Source organism: Amblyraja radiata, chromosome 21, assembly GCF_010909765.2.
Source record: "Amblyraja radiata isolate CabotCenter1 chromosome 21, sAmbRad1.1.pri, whole genome shotgun sequence".
Classification (NCBI taxonomy): Eukaryota; Metazoa; Chordata; class Chondrichthyes; order Rajiformes; family Rajidae; genus Amblyraja; species Amblyraja radiata.
Genome location: NC_045976.1, coordinates 14,626,422 through 14,653,472, shown reverse-complemented (window position 1 = coordinate 14,653,472; position 27,051 = coordinate 14,626,422). Strand labels below are relative to the sequence as shown.

The 27,051-nt window shown below is 41.1% G+C and overlaps 1 protein-coding gene across 1 annotated transcript in view; it reads left to right on the top strand.

Moving 5' to 3' along the window:
• Positions 1–640: 640 nt before the first annotated feature.
• abcd2 (ATP binding cassette subfamily D member 2) overlaps positions 641–27,051 on the top strand; it is a 42,254-nt gene continuing 15,843 nt past the window's right edge. Inside the window, exons 1-6 of the mRNA XM_033039613.1 lie at positions 641–1,648; positions 5,070–5,250; positions 10,142–10,266; positions 14,408–14,576; positions 17,555–17,649; positions 21,463–21,608. Coding sequence (XP_032895504.1) covers positions 743–1,648; positions 5,070–5,250; positions 10,142–10,266; positions 14,408–14,576; positions 17,555–17,649; positions 21,463–21,608 — 1,622 coding nt within the window. The 5' untranslated portion in view covers positions 641–742. The remainder of the gene's footprint in view (positions 1,649–5,069; positions 5,251–10,141; positions 10,267–14,407; positions 14,577–17,554; positions 17,650–21,462; positions 21,609–27,051) is intronic.

Below are 27,051 nucleotides of genomic sequence, written 5' to 3'. Positions count from 1 at the left end.
GATACTAGAGCATTTGGTTCAGAGCGCGCAGTCACCCTCCACAAATTTTACTGCGCAAAAATTGACCATTTTGGCGGTTTTTAACAGGTAAGACAGTACACGTTTCGTGAGTTACTAGTGTATGCGGGATGCTGCCATGTCCTCCAGAAGGATGCAGCTGCTCTGTGCGTCACGTCCTTTGACCCGATGACCTTATGTGCAACCCCCCCAATAGGAAGGATGTCAACGCACTATAAAACAAAGATCTCTATAGGATCTTTGCTATAAGATGTCCAGAAGAGATTTATGATAATTAGTTTCTGGGATAGGAATCCTTCTTCACCCACGCTGCATTGAAACTCATTGATAGACACAAAATGCCAGAGTAACTGAGCGGGACAAGCAGCATCTCTGTAGAGAAGGAATGGGTGACGTTTTGGATCTGAAGAAGAGTCTCGACCCGAAACGTCACCCATGTCTATCTTGGATGTCAAGCAGCATCTGCACCAAAGATAGCTCCTCTATAATCTTTGATCTGCACTTCCTTCCTATACATTGAAACTCGTTATGTTGAATGACGTAAGGACGCGTGGCGTCACGGCGTATATGAAAGTGCCGGGCCCGAGCGTGTGACGTGGAGGCGCGGTGACGCAACGGGAGACGCAGCGCGGCGCGGACCGGATGGGAGCAGCGCCGGGTGCTCAGCGCCATGACACCCGCCGCCTCGTCTTTCCGCCGCACATCGGCCAGCTAAAGGGTGCAAATGTCCCATCTCCTGCAGATTGCTGCCGGCGTGAGATGGACCAAGTCGACGGCTGCCCGCCGAGCGCTCGTCTTGGCCTTGGCCGTCTATGGCGTGAAGAAGTTGTATCCGCTTCTCCAGCATCACTTCCATGGCAAGCCGCGGCCTGGCGCAACTTCACCTCACCACACGCCCAGCCACTGCTTTGCCAAGAAATCTCCCACTATTGACGACGAGTTTTATCGGCAGCTTCTCGGTCTCGGCAAAATCCTATTCCCCAAACTGCTCACTAAGGAGCTGGGCTTGCTCTGCCTGCATTCGGTGGCTTTGATTTCCAGGACTTTTCTCTCAATTTATGTGGCCGTGTTGGACGGGAAGATCGTGAAGACGATCGTTGAAAAAAAAACCAAAAGCTTCGTGTTAAAACTGGTCAAATGGCTTCTGGTGGCCATCCCTGCCACTTTTGTCAATAGTATGATTCGTTATCTGGAATGTAAGCTGGCTTTGGCATTTCGCACTCGTCTGGTAGATCACGCATACCGCACTTATTTCACCGATCAAACTTACTACAAGGTTAGCAACATGGATGGGAGATTGGAAAATCCAGACCAGTCACTCACAGAAGATATTTTTATGTTTGCACAGTCTATCGCACACTTGTACTCCAACTTGACGAAGCCCATCTTTGACGTGATGCTGACCTCTTACACCTTGATCCAGACTGCATCTTCGCGTGGAGCAAACCCCATGGGACCAACACTTTTAGCAGGCCTCGTTGTCTATGCCACAGCCAGGGTATTAAAAGCATTCTCTCCAAGATTTGGTAAACTAGTGGCCGAAGAAGCCCAAAGGAAAGGATACTTAAGATATATCCATTCACGAATTATAGCCAATGCAGAAGAGATTGCTTTCTACAGGGGACATAGGGTAAGGATTTCTGCAGTAAAACTGGAGCTCATTAAACTGATGGCTCAAAGTTTATCATGACAGTGAGAGATGGTTGCATTAGGCCATTAGTGTATTGTTTTGGACTACACCTGACACTTTATACTTTATCTTATGTTTTTGAATCTATATAAGATTGGTAGTGAATGGATCACTTTTTTTTGTCAGGAAAATTGATATATTTCATAAAAAATAGCAAGATACCTATCTTTGCCTAAATTCTAACATTAACAAAATCGAGCTTTGTATATAGCCTCTGAACCATATAGCACAACACGGGAGCAGGCCCCTTGACCCACAATGACGGTGCCAAACGTGATGCCAAATTAAGCTAATCTCTGCCTGCAAGTGATCCATTTCCTGCATATCCAAAAGCCTCGTGAATGCCACTATTGTGTTAGCCTCCATCACCACCCCTGGCAGTGCATTCCAGGTGTCCCAGGCAAGAAACTATCCCTAAAATCCCTAATTTAAAAAAAAAGGATATTTGTGTGTATACGTAAGGTTGTGAGGCTGTGGAAACAGATTCATATTTCTAAATTTGTTTTATTAGATTTACAATTGTTTTCATTTGAAATTCTATTATCTTTCTATTCTGATAATGTCACTCATTGCAGAAGAGGAATATTCATTTTTGAAAGTTATTATTTTGATATGTTTTTACATCATACAGATTATACCGTCAAGGACACATGTTAGAACTTATGATCAGATTGTTGTGGTCAATTTCCATAGCCACATCATGCAAATATGGAATTAGGGCAAAAAACTAGAACAAGCCAATTGGGAGATTGAAAGACTGTTCCAGAAGTCTGGAAGTTGTTGCTATCAGATGAATGGGAGACGGACATCAAGACCTCTGGAGCTATGGTGGAGTTGAGGCCAAGAACTGATTTTCAAATATGATTTTGTGGGAAATATTTCACAGGATAAGGCTTTACATTTTGGATATTTGTAAATGTATGTAACAAAATATCCATTATGTACTTTATCCAAATAATCCATCATAATCCCACAAGAGAATTATAATTTTTTAGCGTTAGATTGTGTTAGGAAGAGTTTGTTCTTGTCTGCAAATTTTTTGAAACATCAGCAACAATGCTGTACTTCCTATATCATTATTCCTTCTGTAACCACAGAATATAAAAGTAACTGAGTCAGGAACTATTAAAGTGACAATGATTTTGCAGTAAAACCAGATGACCCATCTGTGAAGGCTAGAAAAAGCCATTCTCATAGTACCTGGGTTTCACACTGCAACACAATTAAAAACTAAATTACTAGATTGCCTTTTCTGGAAATCTTTTCAACTCAGTGCTTACTTAAATAAGAGTGTTAAATTGGGATTGGGGCTCAACTATAATTGTAAATATGGAATGATATTTGATGTGATTTACAACTAAGCAGATAATTACCAATGAGATCAATAACAAAGGGGTAATAAACCAATATACTTCAGTACATGTTAAATCATCCTATTATTGGATGTGAAATTTGGCAGCTGGTACTCCGGGTTCTAAGATTTAATCCTTCATGTTTTCATAGCATGCCTCTGTTTGAATCAGCACAAGAGGTTTTTTTGAGCATGAAGACAAGAAAAGTTGTGGTTTTTAACCATTTTCCTGCTTTGTTTAAAGCTTGTCAGCAAAGGGGAAATATTTTTTACTGGTTAAGAGTCTTGCCCTTGATACACTGAAAAAAATAAGTTCAGTAAAATTTGATTTGATCTGTTATATACGTTATTCTATGTGTTACATATGTTATTCTATGTTTGATTTGACCTGTGTTATATCTTATGTTATATTTCATATATCTTGGTGATTAAACCATTGAGAATTTGAGGAAGAGCAGGTAGAAATAAACTGTTAAATAGCCTTTGATCACAGAGACAATAAACTGCAGATTTGAAATCTTGAGCAAAACCGAAATGCTGGGTCATCTCGGCAGGTCAGGCAGCATCTCTGGGGAGAATGGGGAAACGTTTCAGCTTGGGACTTTTGTTCATACTGACGAGTTGGTGTGGGGGGGGGGGGGGGGAGATGGGGGATAGTCTGGCAAGAGGTAGGTGGATACAGGTTGAGGTGGGGAGGATTGGCAGATGGGTGCAGTAACTGTTAAAAGCTGGAGATCAAAAAAGGTGTCATATAAGGAGAGAAGAAGAGTGACATATAAAGCCATAGGTAGAGATCTGAATGGAAGGAGACCAGGGAGTTGGTGGGGAAGGGGAAAGAGGAAATTAAAGGAAATATGGGTCTGCTGGAAAAGGGCCTTGACGCAAAACGTCACCCATTCCTTCAGAGATGTTGCCAGTCCCGCTGAGTTACTCCAGCATTTTGGTGTCTATCAAAGAAAATATGGGACCGGGGATAGAAAATGAGTGTGCGGGGGGGGAAGAGCAGGGCGACTGGTATGGTGGGAGAAATGGGTTGAAATTGGAGAATTCAGTTTTCGTACCACTGGGTTATAAGTTATCCAAATGGAATATGAGCTACTGCTCTTCAAGTTTGCACGTGTCCACTCTGACAGTGGAGTAGGCCAAGGATAGAAGAATGGGAATGGGAAAAGACGTTAAAATGTTTAGCTAACTGGAGATTTAGTAGACCTTGATGGACAGAGCACAGATTTTCAGTGATATAAAGGACCATATCAGGAGCTTTCTCCCCCCCCCCCCCCACACTACAATCAGTGAAGATGAAGCGAACTGAAATATCACATTTCCATTCCTTACATAAATGCTGCCTGACCCACTGAGTTACTCTGGCACTTTGAACAAACATAGCACTAAATGCTGAAAATTAGTGTAACTTCTCAAGAAGGACATGCATTGTAATATAGGTGTTACTTTGGAGTTATAAAGGTAACATGTTGATTCTGCTTTTCCCACTTAAATTGCAGATTGCAATGCTTTAAAGGAATTCCTTATGTTAGCAGTTGAGTCAAAAACACACATACACACACACACACAGCAATGTTATTTTGTTTCATGTAATTATTTCCAATTTATAGTCATACAGCACTTGAATTATCATTTAATTGCCCATTCCGACCAAGGTGCCCTATTTACACTAGTCCCAGCTGCACGTGTTTGGCCCATATCCCTCTAAACCTTTCCTATCCATGTACCTGTCCACATTTCACATCTTCTTGCGTATGGTGTGCAGCCTAAAGTTGTAGGACAACTTGTTATATTTGATTGTGCACGCCGGGTTGATTGCATTCGTCGAAATAGGGTGGACCACGTGAAGGTTGCAATCTTCCACCCCACATTTCACATCACACCACAAGATTCCAGTTTCACTGGTATTTGAAGCACATTGTTTGTTCATGAATTTGAGATGCAGCATGACCATCTTTCAGAACAATATTGGTCATGGCTTTACAATCTTCCATTTTCTTTCCTTAGGTGGAAATGAATCAGCTACAGAAAAGTTACAAGTCGCTTATTGCCCAGATGAATCTTATTTTGTCTAAAAGATTATGGTACATAATGTTGGAGCAGTTTCTAATGAAGTACGTGTGGAGTGGAAGTGGATTAGTAATGGTAGCAGTACCCATTATCACGGCAACAGGTTTTGCAGACAGTGGTAATGAGGCAGATTTTTTAATCTGATTAATATTTTGGTTTGGTATTATTGAAAATTATTATTTCGTATTATTAATGTTAAGGGGAGGCCCCAACTGGAATTCAGTCCTGGAAAGGGTTGCTGTCAAGTCCTTGTTAGTCTCCAATTGTCATGATTCCCCTCAGTCCTGTTAGGTCTGATAAATGATTTTAAAGCTGTATCACAAATATAAAACAAAAGTGCTCGGTTGTTAGAAGCAACAAATATACAGGGCTGAGAATGGGCTTGAGTAATCGGTAGATTTGCTCTGAAGCACAAGGTGATTTTATTGTGTTTTTGCATGCTCAATAGAAACTTAATTCTTCTTGACCTGTTCACAGCAGCGATTATAGTTGAACTTCCCATCCTCTTCAGTAAATTGCATTTTTTTGCATCTAATTTATATCCACCTTATACCAACCTTATAAGATACAATATGGCAAATTGCAATCCCCAGTAATCTTCCTTATTTCAAAATATTTGCTTTTGCATGTTATGGGTTATTACTAATTGTATGCAGTGACTGAAGCTGCTTGATTCTCATGAATGCTTGACATTTGTTTTAAATGTATGTTTGAAATACTTTCTGTATTAAATAAACTGTAGGATTGAGAACTGGGGGGGAAAAAAGCATAGGAAATGTCGAAAAAAATAGCAAGTCATGCAACATCTCTGGAAAGAGAAATGAGGTTGTGGGTCTGTGACTTGTCCTCAGAACTGGGAAAGAGAGAAACAAGTTAGTTTGCCGTGTAAAATAAGGTTGGAAAGGGATAAGGTGAAACAAAGAGAATGTCTGTTGGGAAAGGTGAAAGTGGCTTAATGTTGGCAGGTGCCAGTACTTTAAGCTTCTTGGTCTATGTAATCTGGCAGGCTAGAGCTGGAGTCATAGACTTGTATAGCACAGAAACAGGCCCTTTGGTCCAACTCATCTATACTGACCAAGGTACTTTCCTGAATTAGTCCCAATTGCATTTGGCCCAAATCTCTCGAAACCTTTCTGATGCACAAACCTGTCCAAATGTCTTTTAAATGTAACTGTGCATGCCCCAACCACTTACTCTGATACAAACAGGATAAGAAAAACTGCATCAGCATTAGATAGATTAGATAGCCTTTTATTGTCATTCAGACCGAAGTCTGAACGAAATTGAAGCAGTCATACATACAATACAATACAATAAAAAACAACAATAAACACATATTAACATCCACCACAGTGAGTCCACCCAACATCTCCTCACTGTGATGGAGGCAAAAGTCTTAGGTCTCCAGTCTCTTCCCTCCTCTTCTCCTTCTGCGCTGAGGCGATACCCCCCGGGCGATGTTACGACTGTCCCGCGGCTCAACACCGCGGCCCGGGGTGGTCGAAGCTGCCGCTCACCAGTCCTGCTGACGCAGCCGCTGGCCCGCGGCCGAACCCCGGACTCAGGTCACCGCCGCCAGACCACCGTGCAAGCCACCGGAGCATCGTTCCAGCCCCGAGCCGGATCGCCCTCACGTGAGTGCCGTTACCGTCTCAGCCTCGGGCTGGGCCGCCCCGACCGGGCACCGCTCCTCCCTCGGGCTGGGCCGCCCCGACCGGGCACCGCTCCTCTCTCGGGCTGGGCCGCCCCGACCGGGCGCCGCTCCTCCCTCGGGCTGGGCCGCCCCGACCGGGCGCCGCTTCTCCCTCGGGCTGGGAACGCCGTACCTCCCCGAGCTCTGCCACTCCGACGGGAGCACCGTTCCTTCCTCGGGCCGGCCGTCCTCACGGTAGCGTCACAGCCCCTCATGGAAGCCCTGTTCCAGCCCCGAGCCGGGCCGTCCTCACGGGAGCGAGCTCAGTGCGAGTCCTGGCGGGCTCTGCCTCCTGAGCCTCGAGGTCGCCAGCTCCGCCATTAGGCCTCAGCGCAGACGGAGGCAGAGAAGGGGAATACGACATAAAAGTCGCATTCCCCCGCAGGGAGAGGCAGCAAGCCCCGTTTCAACCCCCCCCCCCCAAACAGAAACTAAAAACCAAAACTAGACTAACCAAAACGAAAATAAACAACCCAAAAAACACAAAACAAACAGGACTGCCGGAGAGCCGCTGCAGCCAGAGCCGCGCCGCCACTAGGGAGCATGATATAAAACAGGACATGCTGGAAAAAATAAGTAAATTGTCCTCTGCCATCAGTAGAGAATGGGGGTGCACTGCCTAATGTGTAGCTTGTGCAGTATCAAGAAGTAACAGTAATCTGGATGGTTTCCATTCGCTGTGTAATAAAATGTTGTTTTATAGTCATGTAATCACTGCATGGAAGTAGGCCCACCTCACCTATAACCTAATCTAACATGGATACGAAAGGTTGAGAGGGATATGGACCAAAAGCAGGTTAACAGGACTAGCTCAGAAAGGGTATCTTGGTCAGTAGATACGATTTGGGCTGAAGAGCCCGTTTCCGTGCTGCATGACCACACAGATTTTTTTCATGCCTACTCATTCACGCCTACCCCACCCTCCACATCCCACATTTTCTAGTGATACATCTACACTATAGGCAATTTAGGCTAATTAGTTAACCTGCCAATGAGTCAATATGTCTCCTGCACATTGGAAGAAACCTGAGCCCCTGGGGAGGAACAGTGTGTCACTCTGCTGGTGGTTAAGTACTTCACATTTTTTTGATTGATTTATCCAATGTGAGCATCGTTATATTCCAGTGTGGGTATTTTGATTTAGTCTACACAAAATTATTCCATGAGCGTGAGAACTATAACTGATAAAGGCATTGAACATTACAGAGGAAGTTTGACTGGAAATGAAAGATGGCCCGGTTACTTGCTTCTATGACTTAGCAATGTTTATGATCTTACTGTAACCCTCCAACCATCATCCTGCTGCATTCTCCCAGATCATTTTACTAGCTCGACACTTTATTGGCTTCTAACTACACTCTGCTTCCCACTGATCCACTCCCTAGTCTCTTCCTTTATGATTTCACCAAATTGCAGAAGAAAATACCTTTGTGCATATTTTGTGATTTTGATGTCCATTGTACCTTGACTGATTTATTCATCTCGTGTGTAATATGTGAAAGTCCAATGAGAAAAATAGTAAGTACAGAAATATTAGGTTAGTTGTTTTTATTTCTGGTGTCATTGCTGAAGGAGCTTGTTACCTGCTTAATTATGCAGTTGTGACATAATTAACGGCTTCCAGTTGTTAGAGACGAACTTAATGGGTTTAATAGCTTATGAAAGTTAATATCTTTCAAGGAAAGAATTCAGCCATCCTGACTCAGTTCATCCCAAATGTGACATTGACTTGCATCGAAGTGGTGACTCTTAAATCTGCCTTTAAAATAATCTGGTGAGCCTTTCCATTCAGATGTGGCAATGTAATAAATGCTGTTTTAACCTTCAACATTTATATCCCACGCGTTAATAAACGATGCTGAGATGGAATTAAAAAATATATAAGTAACTTTCATTTAGATTGGCAGTGCTCGGTTACAAGAGGGCAAATGAAGAGGGAATATTGATTTATTCTAGAAAAAGAAGCAATTCATGTTTCTATTTTATAGAGAAACTATTTGCTTCTTTCTCTTTGTCTATTTGGCAGTAATTTTATTAACTCTTCTTTCCCAAATAGTTGTGCCACTTTTGTTCTCTGTTGTCTTTTCCATGTCCATCATTCATTTAAAGGAAGAGAATTTCCTTCTCCCATATATTTGGCTGGCATCTCACATTCTGGTTTCTACATTATACTATTTAATTCCACATCCAGTTCTGCCAGAACAAAGTCAGACCATCCAAGAAAGTAGCAGTGCTTCTTGGAGAGCGGTAAGGCGGAGGAAGGGATGAGCAGTCGGCAGGGTGAGGATAGAATCTTTGCAAATTTAATGGGAATTTGATTTTTATAGAAACTTTTTGCAGCTATTTATATTAACATGGGTTAAAAAAAATGCTTGGGATTCTTGATCTGGGAGGTATATTTAAAACCTAGGGAGTAACTATTATTGAAAAACACTAAACTTTTTGTCTCTTGACCAGTTAGAATTTCAAACCTAAAAAGTATGTATAAATAGTAATCTAAAAAATAGAAATAGAGTGATTACTGAGTGGGAAAGTCTTGTTTTCTAAACATTTAAGATGCAAGGTACCCAAAAGATACCACTCTTTTTCTGAAAATCATTCTGAAGTTTCCTCATTTATGGTCCCAGGATTGCATTGCTCATTATCTAGTGTTTGGCATCTTCAGTAAACTTGGTAGACTGAAGCCAAATGCAGCAAAGAGGAATAAATTCAACAAAAGTATGCCTTTTTATTTTTATAAAATCTTATCGGAATATTTATCCATCCTCTTGTTTTCACTATTCTGAAGTACAGTGGAAAAACCATTGTTATCTTGGTAGTGATGAGTCTGCAGTGACATTCAAAGGGCCCATCAGTGACAATTTAATTTTCATTTAATTGCCTTAATTATTAATTTTGCATCTATTAGTATTGCTTAGAATGAATAATAACTTTTCATGAATTACTACTTTTCTCAAATTGGAATTAACCCAGCTTGTTTATGGTGTGTATGTTTTACAGCTGAAACAAATGTTTCTGGTTCTTTTAAGGGGTGAACAACAAATAATTTACTTCAGTGTAAATGCACTGAAAGCTTAAGTTGCATGAAATATAATGAAAGCCATAAAATACTCTGACAAATGTTTTCTATGTTCCCCAGTTGAATTCAAAGGAGTGATCAGAGTAGTGAAACCTTATGACCAGAATTTAGATACAGTACACAATTGTAGTTATTATTTTTATTATATAGTACAGTACATGTTTGAAATGTATATGATTTTTAAAAGTCTTTTCTCAGTAGAGTTTAATTTATGTTTAAATCACATTTTTTTTCAAGAGTCTGAAGATGGTCAGAAGCAGATAAGTTTGGTTAGTGAACGAACTGAAGCTTTTACAACAGCTCGCAATCTTCTGGCTTCTGGAGCAGGTGCAATTGAAAGAATTATGTCATCATACAAAGAGGTTTGTGTAGCACAAAAGTAGGATTGAAATTTAGATTTGTTTAAATTCTTACATCTGGTTCTTAAAACTCCCAGATTTAAGATGTAATCTCATGGTGGCTGTTCTGGCACCATTTGGTCAGTCAATTGCTCTCCAATGAAAATTTGGAGCATTATAAGCCATAATCTTGAATTCCTAGTCCAAACTCCTTTCTCTAACCAGAAGCTGAACTGATAACTGATTTCCAAAACTTCTCGTCTGCATCCTGCGTCTTAGTTTTATCTCCAACTTTTTTGTCTTCTGTCTGCTTGTAGACCTATGACAAGTGTCTTAATTTTAAAGTCGTCATCCTTGACTTCCATCAGTCCTATTATTCACCAAGATCTCTGTGTAGTAGTAGTATTCCTTACCCTCGTGTATCCACAATTTTATTAGTTTCATCAACTACCTATCCCGTAAACTCTTGAAATATTTATTTAATTCTATCAGCTTGTTGGCCCTGCTTTTAATCATGTGCCTTAATGAACTGCCATGTGCCATAATGAACTGTCATAATGTGACTTGGTAACAAAGTTTGATTGGCATTCCTATAAAGTAATTTACAGTGCATTCAGAAAGTATTCAGACCCCTTCACTTTTAACGCATTTTGTTACGTTACAGCCTTATTATGAAATGAATTAAATGATTTTTTTAAAATCATCTACACACAATACCCCATAATAAAAAAGCGAAAACAGCTATTTAGAAAGTTTTGCAAAGTAATTAAAAAGTAATAACTGAGATACCACATACATAAGTATTCAGACCAAATACTCAATACTGAGTAAATGTTGAGGCACCTTTGGCAGCGATTACAGCCTCAAGTCTTCTTGGGTATGACGCTACAAGCTTGACACCTGTATTTGGGTAATTTCTCCCAGTCTTCTCCACAGATCCTCTCAGGTTGGATGGGGAGCGTCGATGCACAGCTATTTTCAGTCCTTCCCGAGATGTTCGATTGGGTTCAAGTCTGGGTTCCGGCCAGGCCACTCAAAGACATTCACAGTCTTGTCACAAAGCCACTCCTGCGTTATCTTGGCGGTGTGCTTAGGGTCATTGTCCTGTTGGAGGGCCAACCTCCGCCCCAGTCTGAGGTCCTGAACGCTCTGGAGCAGGTTTTCATCAAGGATCTCTCTGTATTTTGCTCCGTTCACATGACAGCCCACTTGGAGTTTGCCAAAAGGCACCTAAAGGACTCTCAGACCATGAGAAACAAGATTTTCTGGTCTGATGAAACCAAGATTGAACTCTTTATCCTGACTGCCAAGCCTCTTGCCCATTCCCCCAACGCAATATTCCACCACTCACCCATAGCTCCCAACTGCCAGGTGCGGCTCATTTCCCCTCATCCACCAAAACTCCCTCCCCCTCCTCTTTACTCTCCCTCTCCTCGTCCCCTCCTCTATTCCCTCCCTCACCTATCCATCCCTCTCCTTTCCCCTATCCTCAGTTACTCCCTACCATCAGTCACTCCCTCTCTTCCTCCATAATCCCTCTCCCCACCCCCCTTGGAGTCATTGTGAGGTGGAAGTTGCTGTTTTTTTAAATGTAAATGAGATTCCATTGTGATGTCATAGCTGCTAACTGCTACTGCAAGTTCAAGTGATTTTTCTCAAATGGAATTTTGTAAAGTTTAAAATGTGAATAACTTGTAAAATATACCATCAATCTGAACAAAACTTGATACACCACACTGCAGGACAATGGTGAGTAAGATGGTCCAAAAAAATTGTATCCCTATCGTGTACCGTTTTGGTGTAATTTCAGGATCTCACTCACTCACACACACACACACACACACACACACAGACAGACAATACAATACAATACAATACGGTTTATTTGATGAGAGTTTTAGTAATATTGCACAGATGACCTTGAAGTGTGCCATTTTTCTCCGTTTAATGCGACCACTACATAAAGCTCACTCGTATATTAGAGCCAGGATTTTGCCATAAATGTCATGGGTGCCTTTTTATGTCTTTTTTGATGATTTCACCAGGATAATGACTTTTTCATGATCGAGTGCCTAAATCACCCTCTTTTTGCCATTTTGCTAAAAGGTGCTATTTTCTCAAGTTGTACCGTGATTACGATGACATTTTCTATGTTAACACATTAATATTAATGCTATTATTAAAGTGTTAACATAGTATAACATACAAGAAAACCTCCACCACAGGGGCGAATCCGGGGGCGCCACCATCGGTCATTCATTCGTTTGTGCTGCTGCCTGCTGGTTCAGTCTTCCCCAACATCTATTTAAGAAAGAACTGCAGACGCTGGAAAGATCGAAGGTATACAAAACATGCTGGAGAAACTCAGCGGGTGAGGCAGCATCTATGGAGAAAAGGAATAGGCAACGTTTTGGGTCGAGACCCTCTACATTCTGATGTGGGGGTCGGGAAAAAGAAAGGAAGAGGCGGATACAGTGACTAGAAGAAGAGCTGGGGAGGAGGGAGAAGACAAGGGCTATCTAAAATTAGAGCAATCAATTGTGATACCGCTGGGGTGTGGACTACCGAAACATAATACCCAAGCTTGTCTCCTCATTACATTTACTGCTGGCTCCAGTCGCAAATCTGAGTTGAGTGATCTGTGCAAGGCATTCATTGATGCCGGAATTCCATTGTGGAAATTGGAAAACATCTCTCAGAGTTTTTTTTAGAGAAACACAGAAGAACAAATACCAAGCGAGTCATCATTATGGAAAAATTATGTTGACAGCAACTTCAACATTGTTGTGCAAAAAATTAGAGATTAAGTTGCATGCAACAAAATATGGATCTCAATAGACGAGACAACCGATGCTGTGAGGAGATATGTTGCCAATGTGGTCATCGGTATACTGGAGGCAGGTCATCCATCAAAGGAGTATTTGTTGACATCGGAAGTATTGGAGAAGTCAAACAGCTCAACTATTGCTCAGTTGTTTACATCTTCACTTGCTGTACTTTGGCCAGAAGGTATAAAACATGAGAATGTACTTCTGTTTGTGACATTTTTATTCCTCAAAATGTTGCATTTGACATGCTTAGCTCAAGGACTTCATAGAATTGCCAAGCACATACGTAGCTTGTTTCCAAATGTTGATCGCCTAGTTTCCAATGTCAAGAAAATCTTCCTCGAAGCAGTTGTCAAAGGAAATGGCACCCGAGATTCCGCTACCTCCTCAGCCCGTTTTGACAAGGTGGGGTACGTGGCTCTCTGCTGCACTTTACGATGCTGCAAATTTTGAAAAGATAAAATAAATCGTCTATTGTTTAGAAGAAGATGAATCTGCTGCAGTCAGGATCTTCAGTGAAATCATGCAGAAAAAGTCCCTCCACCGAGATCTTGTGTTTATTGCTTCCAATTTTGCAAACTTCCCACAAGCTGTCACTTCCCTTGAGGAACATGGTGAAACATTAGTGAATAATTTGCAGGCTTTCAACAAAGTAACTGATGATATTCGTAAAGTTCCTGGAGACGGAGATAAAGACATACAAGGAAAATGTGAGAGATTGATTTTAGCTAACAAAGATCTTGAAGAAATACAAAACAGCTAAAGTTCTCAAAGGTAGTTGTAATGCACAAGATATCGACATGAATGTAGAGTCCGTAGCTTGTTTTGGGTATGCACCAGTGACCTCAGCTGAGGTAGACAGAAGTTTTTCACTGAACTGAAGCATATTCTGTCTGACAGACGGCATAGTTTAACACCAGATAATTTGAAAAAAAGTACTAGTAATTATGTGCAACCAGGCAACTTTGGTCATTTAATGAGTATACCTTTATATTATCATTTTAAACCATATTTTGGTGGTGGAAATAAATGCCTTTTTATGCTTTAATTTGTCAATGTGCCTTTTCCATGCCTTTTTTGTAATTTTATCATGCCTTTTTGCCTGCCTATTTCTGTTTTTTAGTGCCTAAACATCCTGGCTATATATAATTTGAAAAGCTGATGGAAATCATTGGGTACCTTGAACCTGAATTGGACTTCAAAAAATTATTGTCAAAAGTTTGCACGCTGAAATGAATAATACATCATTTAGAAAAATCTTGAGCTGTACATAAAGGTTTATTTTGTAACCGAATCATAAAGTGGCTATGTTGATTCTTTTCTTCTTTGATTTGCAGATCACTGAATTGGCTGGCTATACAGCCCGAGTACACAACATGTTTTCGGTTTTTGACGAAGTTCAGAGGGGCATTTATAAGAAGTCCTCTGTCAATCAGGAAGATGAAATAGATTCCAGTAAAGTAACTAAACATCGATTAAGTATTAAACATTCTTTGGAACAGAAAGGTAATCAGTTGTAAATGCCTAATATGCAGATAAAATGTTAGCTTTTCTTCTGTGTTCATTTGAATTCTGAATATATTTAAAAACATATATTGATATAAGAGCCACAGAGATTCACTAGAAAGATTCCTGGATTGGCAGATCTATCCAATAAGGTCACTTCCTATCCTAAATTCTTGAGAATTCCATCCTCTGTTCTTTATGAACTTAGCAGGATATTTACGAGAGAAATTGAGGCATCCTTCCAGAATAAGGATGCATGAGACGGGTATAGCCAGCTGGGATCATGTCCATCCCTGGAGGAGTTTTGGCAACTGAGGAGTAAATTAAAAGGAAAACCGAAGGACAAAAATGGCCAGGAGATAGCTCTGGCAGATAGCATGAAGAACAATCCCAAGAGATTTTATAAATCCATAAGGGGGAAAGGGTAACTTGAGAGAGAGAGAGAGAGAGAGTGTGGGACCCTCGAGAATCAAAACGGTCACCTCTGTGTGGAGCCACAGGAGATGGGCAAGGTCCTCAATTAGTATTTCTTCTCTATTTACCAAGGAGAAAGACAGGAGGATGGAAGAACTTGGGGCCGTCAATGGAAAGTGTCCTGTGAGCAGTAGATAGACACAAAGCTGGAGTTACTCAGCGGGACGGGCAGCATCTCTGGAGAGAAGGAATGGGTGACGTTTTGGGTCGAGACCCTTAGTGTTTCAGTTGAAGAGGTGCTGAAGGTAGTGTATGAAGGTAGACAAATCTCCAGGGCCTGATCAGAAATAGTGCCCTCCATAATGTTTGGGACAAAGACCCTTTATTTATTTATTTGCCTCTGTACTCCACGATTTGAAATTTGTAATAAAAAAACATCACATGTGGCTAAAGTGCACATTGCCAGATTTTTGTAAAGGCCATTTTTATACACTTTTGTTACACCATGTAGAAATTAGTGCAGTGTTTATACATAGTCCCCCATTTCAGGGCACCATAATGTTAGGGACACAGCAATGTCATGTAAATGAAAGTAGTCATGTTTAGTATTTTGGTGCATATCCTTTGCATGCAATGAGTGCTTGAAGTCTGCGATTCATGGACATCACCAGTTGCTGGGTGTCTTCTCAGGTGATGCTCTGCCAGGCCTGTATTGTGGCCATCTTTAGCTTATGCTTGTTATGGGGGCTAGTCCCCTTCAGTTTTCTCTTCAGCGTAGAAATGGCATGCTCAATTGGGTTCAGATCGGGTGATTGACTTGGCCATTCAAGAATTGACCATTTTGTAGCTTGCAGAAACTCCTTTGTTGATTGACGTTGATTTCATTCAAAATTGAGATTGGAGGAGGCTCAGACTTTATCCTGTTTTATGGTGAAGCTATCACAAGGGGCTGAACCCAATAAATAACCTCTCAATGATTTCTGTTTTCATGATGTTCTGGATTTTATTTGTAACATTATTCTTTATTTGTTAAATGGTGACGTTCAATTTTGATTCTCAATTATAGCACATTTCAATCATTTAGCAACTATAGTGACATACATTTAGGAACTTCATATGCAAACTTTTTTCTGGAAATATTTGCCAGAGCATTGCATTTTTTATAGTTATTTTCTGAAATGTTTGTCCTCTCATTCAATTTAAAATTGCTTGAAAATCTATTAATAAGGGTTTGATATGTTAAAATTATTATTTTGTAGAATGTTTAAGTTTAATGAAAACCACAACTTTATGATTAATGATTAATTAATTGGGATAAATGTACTAAAAATTGCGTTTTATGATTACGAATGGACATAATCAAAATTTATTTTGAAAAAAAAGTTGCGTTTTCTCATTCAAGTAATAGAAGTGCATAGTCCAGTTGCATTAGAACAAGATTTAGCTCTTCTTGACGAAGTTCTCCATCACAGAAACTAAACTAAACTAAACGGAGCTGCAGGATATAGAGTTTGCTGGTATATGTTGCACATGGCTCAAAATGGCTTGGTTGTTTAAAATTAATAAAAAGCTAAATACAATACAGAGAGTAGACACAAAATGCTGGAGTAACTCAGTGGGACAGGCAGCATCTCTGGAGAGAAGGAATGGGTGACGTTTCGGGTGGAGAACCTTCTTCAGATTGATGTCAGGGGAGTGGGCGGAACAAAGATAGAATGTGGCCGGAGACAGTAAGACTGGTGGGAGAACTCGGAAGGGGAAGGAGATGGAGAGGGAAAGCAAGAGCTATTTGTAGAGAAGTCAATGTTCATACTGCTGGGGTGTAAGTTCCCCAAGCAAAATATGAGGGCTCTTTTTCCAATTTGTGCTGGGCTTCATTCTGACAATGGAGGAGGCCCAGGACAAAGTCAGATTGGGAATGGGAGGGGGAATTAAAGTACTGAGCAACCGGGAGATCGTGGGTCAAGGTGGACTGAGCGGAGGTGTTCAGCAAAACGATCGCCAGGCCTGCGCTTGTCTCGCCGCTGTACAGGAGTTGACACCTAGAACAGCAGTAGAAGAGTTTGAAGGAGGTGCAAGTGAACCTCTGCCTCACCTGAAAAGACTGTTGGGGTCCTTGGATGGAGTCGATAAGGGAGGTAAAGGGACAGGTGTTGCATCTCCTGCGGTTGCAGGGGAAAGTAACTGGGGAGGGAGTGGTTTGTGTGGGAAGGGACGAGTTGACTAGGGAGTTACGGAGGGAAGGGTCTCTGTGGAAAGCAGAAAGGAGTGGAGATGGGAAGATGTGGCCAGTGGTGGGATCGCGTTGGAGGTGGTGAAAATGTTGGAGGATTATTATCTGATGTATGTGACAGCTGATGGGGTGGAAGGTAAGGACCAGGGGGACCATGTCCTTATTACGAATTGGGGGAGGGGAAGCAAGAGTGGAGCTGCGGGATATCGAGGAGACCCAAGTGAGAGTCTCGTCTATAATCGAAGTGGGGAACCCTCATTTCCTAAAAAGCAAGGATGTCTCTTATGACCTGGTACCATTTCATTGTGAATAACTTTGTTTTATCTGTCAGGACACGTTATTGATGTTGATGTTGGAATTGTATGTGCAAATGTTCCAATTATTACCCCAAATGGAGATGTTGTTGTTTCCAGCCTAAACTTTGAAGTAAGTACTAAAAACTAAAATGTTATTTTGTGAATTGGATTGTTATTCAGTTGTTACAACTTCATTGTGTATCATTTTAAAACTTACAACACCAGTCAGATCAGATGTAGTATCTAAATAATGCATTTGATTGATATCAAACCTTTGGATGGACTGGTTAATTAAATTTAGCAGTTATATTTATGTAGGAGAAATGTTATTTTATTGAAAAATATAAACAATATACACATTTACAAAATCTTTCCTGCAGGACATAAAATTGAAATTTGGAAGACCTATCTAATCTTGTAATGCAAGTGCAGTTTTATAAATGTTTAGTCACAGAAAAAACCCCATTATATTTAAAATAATATTTTTCCATTTTAATTATGTTATTTCAAGTAGTCCAAGGTACCAGTTTTTGATCGTAAGTATACGTAGACCCAAGATTGTCATCAGAAACAAACATTATTGCTGAAGGATTGGAAAAGGTTTTATATAATATGATGGATACAGAAGTATGATGTTAAATATAAATTTAATGGCATGAAAGGAAAGTGTTCCTGCTAGAAAATACGAATCTGATCATATTTTTTTTTTTCGCGGCTAGCATATTGAATTACCAGTGTGCTGGATTACCAGATACATAATAGATTTAAGATTTTTACTTAATCACCTCATTGCAATAATATTGCAACTTTTTTTAGTGCTTCATTATGTATGTTCCTGATACCACAGGTTGAATTTTGTCTTTTGGGATATACATAAACAATATCTTAGGTTGGTGTTGGGTAAGTGTTTATACACAAAGGGGGACCTGACGCGGGTGGGGTGGGGAGAACAAAAGGGGACCTTGCATGGATACTTTTTAACTTTAAGTGCTCTTTTTGTGACGACTATTTGCATACCTTGTGTATGCAAGCAAAGAATTTCACTCTGACATGTCACATGTGACAATAAAGTATTTGTTCAATCAGAACGTATTTAGAGTCAGTTATATAGCATGGAAGCAGGACTTTCGTCCCAACTTGTCCATGCCGACCAAGATGTCCAATCTAAACTATTCCTGCGTTTGGCCTATTTATAAACCTTTCCCACTTATAATGTCTATTGAATGTTATGTACCTGCCTCAACGACTTCCTCTGGCAACTTGTTCCATATACCCATCACTCTCCAAGTGGTGGAATAAACGTCCATCTGGTTCCTATTAAGTGTTTCCCTTCTCATCATAAACCTATGTTTTCTAGTTCTTGCTTCACCCTCCCTGGGAAAAAGACACCTCGTATTCACCCGATCTATCCTTCTCATGATTTTATGCACCTTGATAAGATTATCCTTTAGACTCCTGCATGCCAAGGAATAAAGTTCTAATCTGTGCAATCTTTCTCAAAAGGTCAGGCTCTTGGGTCCAGGCAATATCCTTGTAAATCTACCAAGCACTCTTTCCATGCTTTAATGGTATCTTTTCTATGGCAAGGTGGCCAAAACACCATAATCCAAGTGCGTTCTTACCAATGTCTTGTACAACCGACTGATAAAGGCCAGCGTGCCAATAACCGTCTTCACTTTCCCATCTACCTGTGACAACACTTTCTTGGAACTGTGTACCTGTATCTCGAGATCCATCTGCTCTACAACACTCCCCAGGGCCCTATCATTCACTGCAAACGTCCTGCCATGATTTGACTTCCCAAAATGCAATACATCACATTTGGCCTGAATTAAATTCCATTTGTTATTTAGCATTTGCTATCTATACAATAATCAAATGGTAATTGAATTTGATATTAGATAGGCTAACGGGAAAGAACACCATCACTTCAAAATGGGTACCCTGCCTCTCGATTTCTGATACCTCAAATTGTAACTGTTTTCCTTGCACCTGTTAATACCCATTAGCCCCAATTTGTCAGTAGGTTTCCAAAAGTAAGTTCATGAACAAAAATATGCTGAGTAATCTTTTCTCATACATTTGCATGTCCAGATACACAACATAATTTAACACCTAAATATTGGAACTAACTGCTTTTTCTTTAGTTTAGTTTTAGTTTTAGAGATATAGTGTTGAAACGGGCCCTTCAACCCACAGAGTCCGCCAAGACCAGTAATCACCTATACCCCCATTCTATCCTACGCACAAGACAATTTACAGAAGCCAATTAACCTACATACCTGCATGTCTTTGGAATGTTGGAGGAACCTGGAGAAAACCCACACGATCACAGGAAGAACATGCAAGTTCTGTACCGACTGCACCTATAGTCAGGATTGAACTCTGATCTCTGGTGCTGCAAGGCAGCAACGCAACCACTGCACCACTGTGCTGCCCTAATTTTCTTGTTGACAGAAAATCATTCTGAAATAGAATGAAATAGAAGCAGACAATTTTGACCAGCTGATCTGGGTTTATGCTCTACTTAAATCTCTGTCACATTCCTCTACTATATGGACATAACCTTTTTAGCTTTTTCTTTCAGCTACTAATACTTAGTGTATTTTTAAATGTGTCTACCCTATTTGCAATAAACATTAATTCAAAAGATGGGATAAGAGAATAAGAAAAGCTATCAGGGAGTTGTTGGAATAGACAGCTCTAATGCACAGAATGTACCAGGAAGGGGATGGTTTGGATAGGAAGAGTGTTTTTTTCTAGAAGCTCACGGGATCAGATTTACTATCAATATTGCAAGTGGGTTATGTTTGTACAGTTGCTGGGGAGAGAAATGCAGCGGTGGCCAGGGAATAAACTGAAATAGAAAACAGAGAGATAACAATTATAAAGACGACAATTAGATTTCCCTTTGGCCTTAGATTAGATAATTTCTGCATTGAATCACTGTCATATCTCTTATCTGTCTTATTATCTAAGCATTCTCAATTTCATCAGTCGTAATGATTTATGTTTCTCACAGGTTCACTTCCTTTAGATCTCAATCAGTTTTAAGACTTCTGGGAATTGTAATGCCCTCTGCTTAACCATGATATGGAGGAAAAGAGCCAAGTTAGATGACAGATTTACACCCATAATCTCTCTGCCATTGATTGAAAACAGCTGCAATGCTCTGGCAAAGAAGTTTTAATCACACAGCCATATCAATGCACCTGTCTTTCCCCACATCAACTCTTTCCTACCAACTAATATCCATTTTATTTCATTTCCTTTTTTGCTATTGTGCCTCATTTTTTTATGACTTTCTTTTTCTGAAATGAATTAGATCCTTAATGACCAGTTTTGCATCTTGAATGTTAATTGTATTTGCTTTCGGCTTCTTCAGCGTTTTCTTGATCTCCCTGAACAAGTCGGATTGATTCCATCTGAGCCAATAATTTCATGTCCATTCATTTGCTGATAGAACATATTAATATAATTTCTGTTGGAAGTAAACCAGTAAAACTTCTTCTTGCGTATGGCGTGCACAGCCTAAAGTTGTAGGTCAACTTCTTCTATTTGATCTTTTGCTTGTGCACGTCGGGTTGATTGCATTAGTCGAAACAGGGTGGACCATGTGAAGGTTGCAATCTCCCAACCCAGTAAAACAGTTCTGTATGGAAATAAACAAAGGCTATAAAATCTCTGAATTTAGACGCATCTGATTTCAATGTTCAATTTATTTTCAACTGTAGTTGTGAAGAAAAGCTTCATGTGTATTGGGCATCAATATTGATTCAGAAAACATGCTGATGTAAACTAAAACCTAAAAAAAACTGTGTTCTTTATAATTGTTAATTTCTAACATTTGAAAAAAATATTTCACTGGATTATACATAGTTGTATAAAAGTGTAATAATTTGAGCAATAATTTGTTTTTGTTCATCTGAATTTTGCTTTGTAGGTTGATGAAGGCATGCATCTCCTTATTAGTGGGCCAAATGGATGTGGGAAAAGTTCTTTATTCAGGATTTTGAGTGGCCTATGGCCGGTATATGGAGGGGTATTGTCTAAGCCTCCTCCTCAGCATATGTTCTATATTCCACAGAGGTGAGTGCTTTAGTTTCACTGAAACATTTAACCTTTGTCTTGCTAAAAGTCATGCATTCAATGTCTTTTTATGTTCTCTGAACTTTGCCAATTTATTTTCATGTTGTATTTTTGGTTCATGATTGAATGGGCTTGAAGTTATTACTCGCAGCACAAATCTGGTGAATGTTAATGCTTTTATGCTTGTATTGTGCAATTGCAATAAAGCTGCTCAATTAGTGCAACACAAAGTCAGTTTGTGGAGCATGTGTGGCTGTGCATGAGGAGTACTTTTAACCTGCTTTGACTGCACTACCCTCCCTACCCCACCTGTCAAATTGAGTGAAACCAAGATTGAATATCATGGATGAAATTGTAGCATCTTGGCATGAGAGACACCAGTCTGAGCCAGTTGACAGACACATGGGAGTTGTTGGAGTATCAGTGCTGGAAATACAATTGCTATAATCCAAATGGAGAGTAGAAGTTTCCTGCTCCTCAGTTGCTGGCATTGTCCTGAAAACAAATAATGATTGGATTCCTTACCTTCAGACCCATGCCAATGGGTAAAATGGGTGTACTGTACTCGATTATGCACAGCTGTCATGGGATCTGATAGCTTCCATTGATGCACATAGACTTTGGGTGGTCTCTGCCAGTGTTTCCATATAATCTAACGCATGCTCTGTCAAATAGTATGTTGTGGGAGAATCGCAAACTGCTGCCATGAAATTGCACTTCACTTCTGACTACAAGGGTGAACACCTTGCTGTGTTACAAACTTTGTACGAAGTTGATGAAGGACTTCACCAGGCCCCAAGAAATCTCTCATGGGCTCGCTCGGGCCATTTCTAGTTGAGCCTTTTTTAACTCTGGGGTGCCAGGTTTAGCGATGGAAGTAATAACGTGCATGATTTACTGTCATCCTTCTCCACATGTTTCTGTCTAGAATCAATGTATTGGAGAAGAGGTCTGAAAGTTTTTATGGCGATGACAATAAAAGAACACAAGAATGAGTCTGAAGAAGGGTCACTACCCATTTTCTCCAGAGATGCTGCCTGACCTACTGAGTTACCCCACCATTTTGTCTCTATCACAAGAATGCCAAGCACTGAGGTGAAAGAGACTAAATAGATGGCTTATCTACTCCCATATCTTTGTCCGTTATACACTCGGCTTGTATGAGGATTATGTAGTCCATTGCACCAGGGCTGTGGGGTCGATACCCAAACCACCCAACTCCGACTCCTTGATTTCTTCTGTATCCGACTCCGACCCTGACCCCTAAGTATAATAATTCTAAATCTGTTTTGATTACATTACACAAGATGGCATTTCATAAGAACTACACAAGGTCCTTAAAGTTTTGAGTCTCATAGTTGTAGTTATGCTATTGTGGCTTTTTTATTGTTTGGTCTTGCAAAAAAAACATAATTCACAATGCTAAAAGGAAAAAAATACATATAGGACTATGATAAAATTAAAATTCCATTGAATTAAATAAAAATTATAAAAGCATTACTCCAAAAATTATTAAACTAAGGCCACAGGTATGAGCTAAATGGCTAAATTATGACAAAAAATCTCAAGTGCAGTAGAAATTAAAACAATGCATAGGTAGTTTAGGTTTGCTACAAAAGTACATACATAAAATGTATTAATAACTTGTCCTTGGGAACAAAATTGCTTCTGCCAGATCCTCTATCGTTAAAGCCCTTAAATTTGATTGAATTACTTTCAGTGCGGAGAACAGTCTCTCCACGCTGATCTGATGCCGCTGTAAGATTTTTATTGGTTCTTGTATCTTTCTCATTTACAACTTCTAAAATTTTAGTGGATATGCTGCAAATGTCTTTTCAAATTTGAAGCTCTTGTTGGAGCATTTTTATCAGAGCCTGAGAAACAACTGTCTTTTGTTTCACACAATCTTTCACCATCATCATCATCTATCATACACTGACACACAAAATGTTTTTCATCTGTAGTTATTGTAAAATATTCAAAAAACAGCAGATCTGGTTGGAGTTTTCTGTGCCATTGAGAAAGGGGCTTTAGATTTCAAACTTGCTTACTTGGGAAAATTTGCATTAATTCAAATTTTTATTTTTTTTCCTGAAAAAGAAAATACTGAATGACATTAGTGAATGGATAGGGCCTGAAATGGAATTATTAACATATTTTATATATTAAAAAATACAGGGTTAAAGTACAGTAAATACTTTCTGACATACTTTACTTATTCATTGGTAATATTCTCTATTCATTGGTAATAATTAAATAATTTGAGGAAACTTGTTTTAAGTGATTAGTGGGGTCAAGGGAACGCAGCCCCCCCCTCCCCCTCCCCCGTTAGTTTAGGTTAGCTGGTGTTTACTATACTTTCACCTAAATGATCCCTAACCTAATTTTCCTTCATTACCCAACCCCTTACTAACCTTTTAACCTAGAATATTGTGTCAAGCATCCCACTGAAAGTAGAAATTATGGTTTATATTCACGGAAAATGACCAAATTCTTGATGCTTTGCCAAGATTAGTGTTTACTGCTGTTGAGAAGGAATTAATCATGACTGACAATTAGTTTGCAATAAATCATGAAAATTCGTAATCTGTATTCATTTATGATATATATTTTCCCATAAATGAATGACTAAATTTACCTTTTGAATTCAGAAATTATCCAGACATGTTAACTCAGTAGCAGGTGGAGGGAAAACAGCTGGTGATGGCGTTTGTTTACGTTTTGTTTCTCGTCGTTCTGCCGCCAGATGGCAGCACTGATGTGGTTTCTCATTCTCTCGGGTGGAAATAAAGTGTGCGGTATGTTTAAAAAGTGGGATTTTTTTCAAATTTACGTAGTCTCTGAAATTTATTTTGAGGTTGGATTCTGAGTCGGGACTTTTTACTGAATCCGACTCCAGCAGCACCACAATTGCTCCGACTGAGACTCGATGACTCCGACGTGATAAGATCCCACATAAGAGATTAGTGGGCAAAATTGGGGTACTTGGTATTGGGGGTAGAGTGGTGACATGGATAGAGAAGTGGTTGGCAGGCAGGAAACAAAGAGTAGGGATTAACAGGTCCCTTTCAGAATGGCAGGCAGTGACTAGTGGGGTACCGAAAGGCTTGGTGCTGGGACCGCAGCTATTTACAATATACATTAATGATTTGGATGAAGAGATTCAAAGTATCATTAGCAAATTTGCAGATGACACAAAGCTGGGTGGCAGTGTGAACTGGGAGGAGGATGCTATGAGAATGCAGGGTGACTTGGACAGGTTGGGAGAGTGGGCAAATGCATGGCATTGAGGGAGTGCGGCGTAGGTTTACAAGGTTAATTCCCGGGATGACGGGACTGTCATATGCTGAGAGAATGGAGCAGCTGGGCATGTACACTTTAGAAGGATGAGAGGAGATCTCATTGAAACATATAAGATTGTTAAGGTTTTGGGCATGCTAGAGGCAGGAAACATGTTCCCGATGTTGGGGGAGTCCAGAACCATGGGCCACAGTTTAAGAATAAGGAGTAAGCCATTTAGAACGGAGACGAGGAAACACTTTTTCTCACAGAAAGTGGTGAGTCTGTGGAATTCTCTGCCTCAGGGGGCGGTGGAGGCAGGTTCTATGGATGCTTTCAAGAGAGAGCTAAGGGCTCTTAAAAATAGCGGAGTCAGCGGATATGTGGAGAAGGCAGGAACGGGGTACTGATTGGGGATGATCAGCCATGATCACATTGAATGGCGGTGCTGGCTCGAAGGGCCGAATGGCCTACTCCTGCACCTATTGTCGATTGACTCCGACTCCACAGCCCTGCATTGCCCCCAGGTTCACCCGTAACAATCATTATTCAAGTCTTGACAATCTTTAATACCTGCTCCAGACATTGATTTCCCAGATTGCTTCTTTCATATTTCACCTGATTCCAGATTTGCCCATACACCTTTCCACCTTGTATACCAGATTTTAATAAATATATACTGGCCCTCCACCGATCTTCAAGCAATTGTTGGTTCGGTATCTCCTTTAATCCGATAAAATTACGAGCGCATTTGAAATCCCCTTTGGAAGTTCCCCCGAATATGTGGCGCCAAGGTCGGGAGAGGCAGCTGATATCAATCTCATCAGGACATTAGGATCAGCAGATCGAATTTGTCTCCTGCAGCCGGAGCTATGGAACTCCGGCCCAGCTGGAGCCGGCAGTTCTGTTCCCACAGTTGACGCCCGCGGATGACCAGCAGTCGAATTTGCACCCTCCGGCTGAGGATCTAGAACTCCGGCCTGGCTGGATCCAACGGATCCATTTCCATAGCCGACTTTGCAGGCCGTATCTCTGCTCCTCGGCTAGGTGGACTGTACCGGTACCATTGGACTCCTCTGTTGGTCCACAGTTCAGTCTTTGTATCTGTGTGTGAGCGCAGTCCCTCTGTCGGTGCACAGACACACTGGGGCAAAGTCTGAAATCACCAGCGCCACATCTTCAAGTCTTAAAGCTGAGTAGCCAGGATAAACCCGAGATCGGCAGCACCTCTGAGTAGCCAGGATAAACTCGAGATCACCAGCACGTTTAATTCTGAGCGGGCCCCCTCTCTATCTCTCCCTCTCTGTCACTCTCCGTCTCCACCCGCCATCCGTGTCCGGCTCTCGGCTCGCTCCTCATCCGCCGGCACGGCAGGCTGCCTTATACATGCGCACTGCCACGGCCAGCACATCCTCCCCCTGCACATGTGCACAACCACGGCCAGCACATCATCGACTGTGGGTGAGGAAAGTTGGATAACAGAACTTGTGTGAATGGGTAGACAAAAATGCTGGAGAAACTCAGCAAGTGAGGCAGCATCTATGGAGCGAAGAAGTAGGCTACATTTCGGGTCGAGACCCTTCAGACTGATGTGAGGATGGTGGGGAGAAGAAAGGAAGAGGCGGAGACAGTGAGCTGAGGGAGACCTGGGAAGCGGAGGAGAAAGCAGAGACTACCTGAAATTGGAGGTCAATGGTCATACCACTGGGATGTAAACTGCCTAAGTGAAATATGAGGTGCTGCTCCTCCAATTCACGGTGGGCCTCACTCTGGCCATGAAGGAGGCCCAGGACAGAAAGGTCGGATTCGGAATGGAAGGGGAAGTTGAAGTGCTGAGCCACCGGGAAATCAGGTTGGTTATTGCGAACCGAGCGGAGGTGTTGGGCGAAGCGATCGCCAAGCCTACGCTTGGTCTCACCGATGTAGGCAGCTGACACCTAGAGCAGCGGATGCAATAGATGAGGTTGGAGGAGGTGCAGGTGAACCCCTGCCGCACCTGGAAAGACTGCTTGGATCCTTGAATGGAGTCAAGGGGGGAGGTAAAGCGACAAGTGTAGCATTTCCTGCAGTTGCCAGGGAAAGTGCCAGGAGAGGGGATGGTTTGGGTGGGAAGGGACAAATTGACCAGGAGTTACGGAGGGAGTGGTCTCTGCAGAAAACCCGC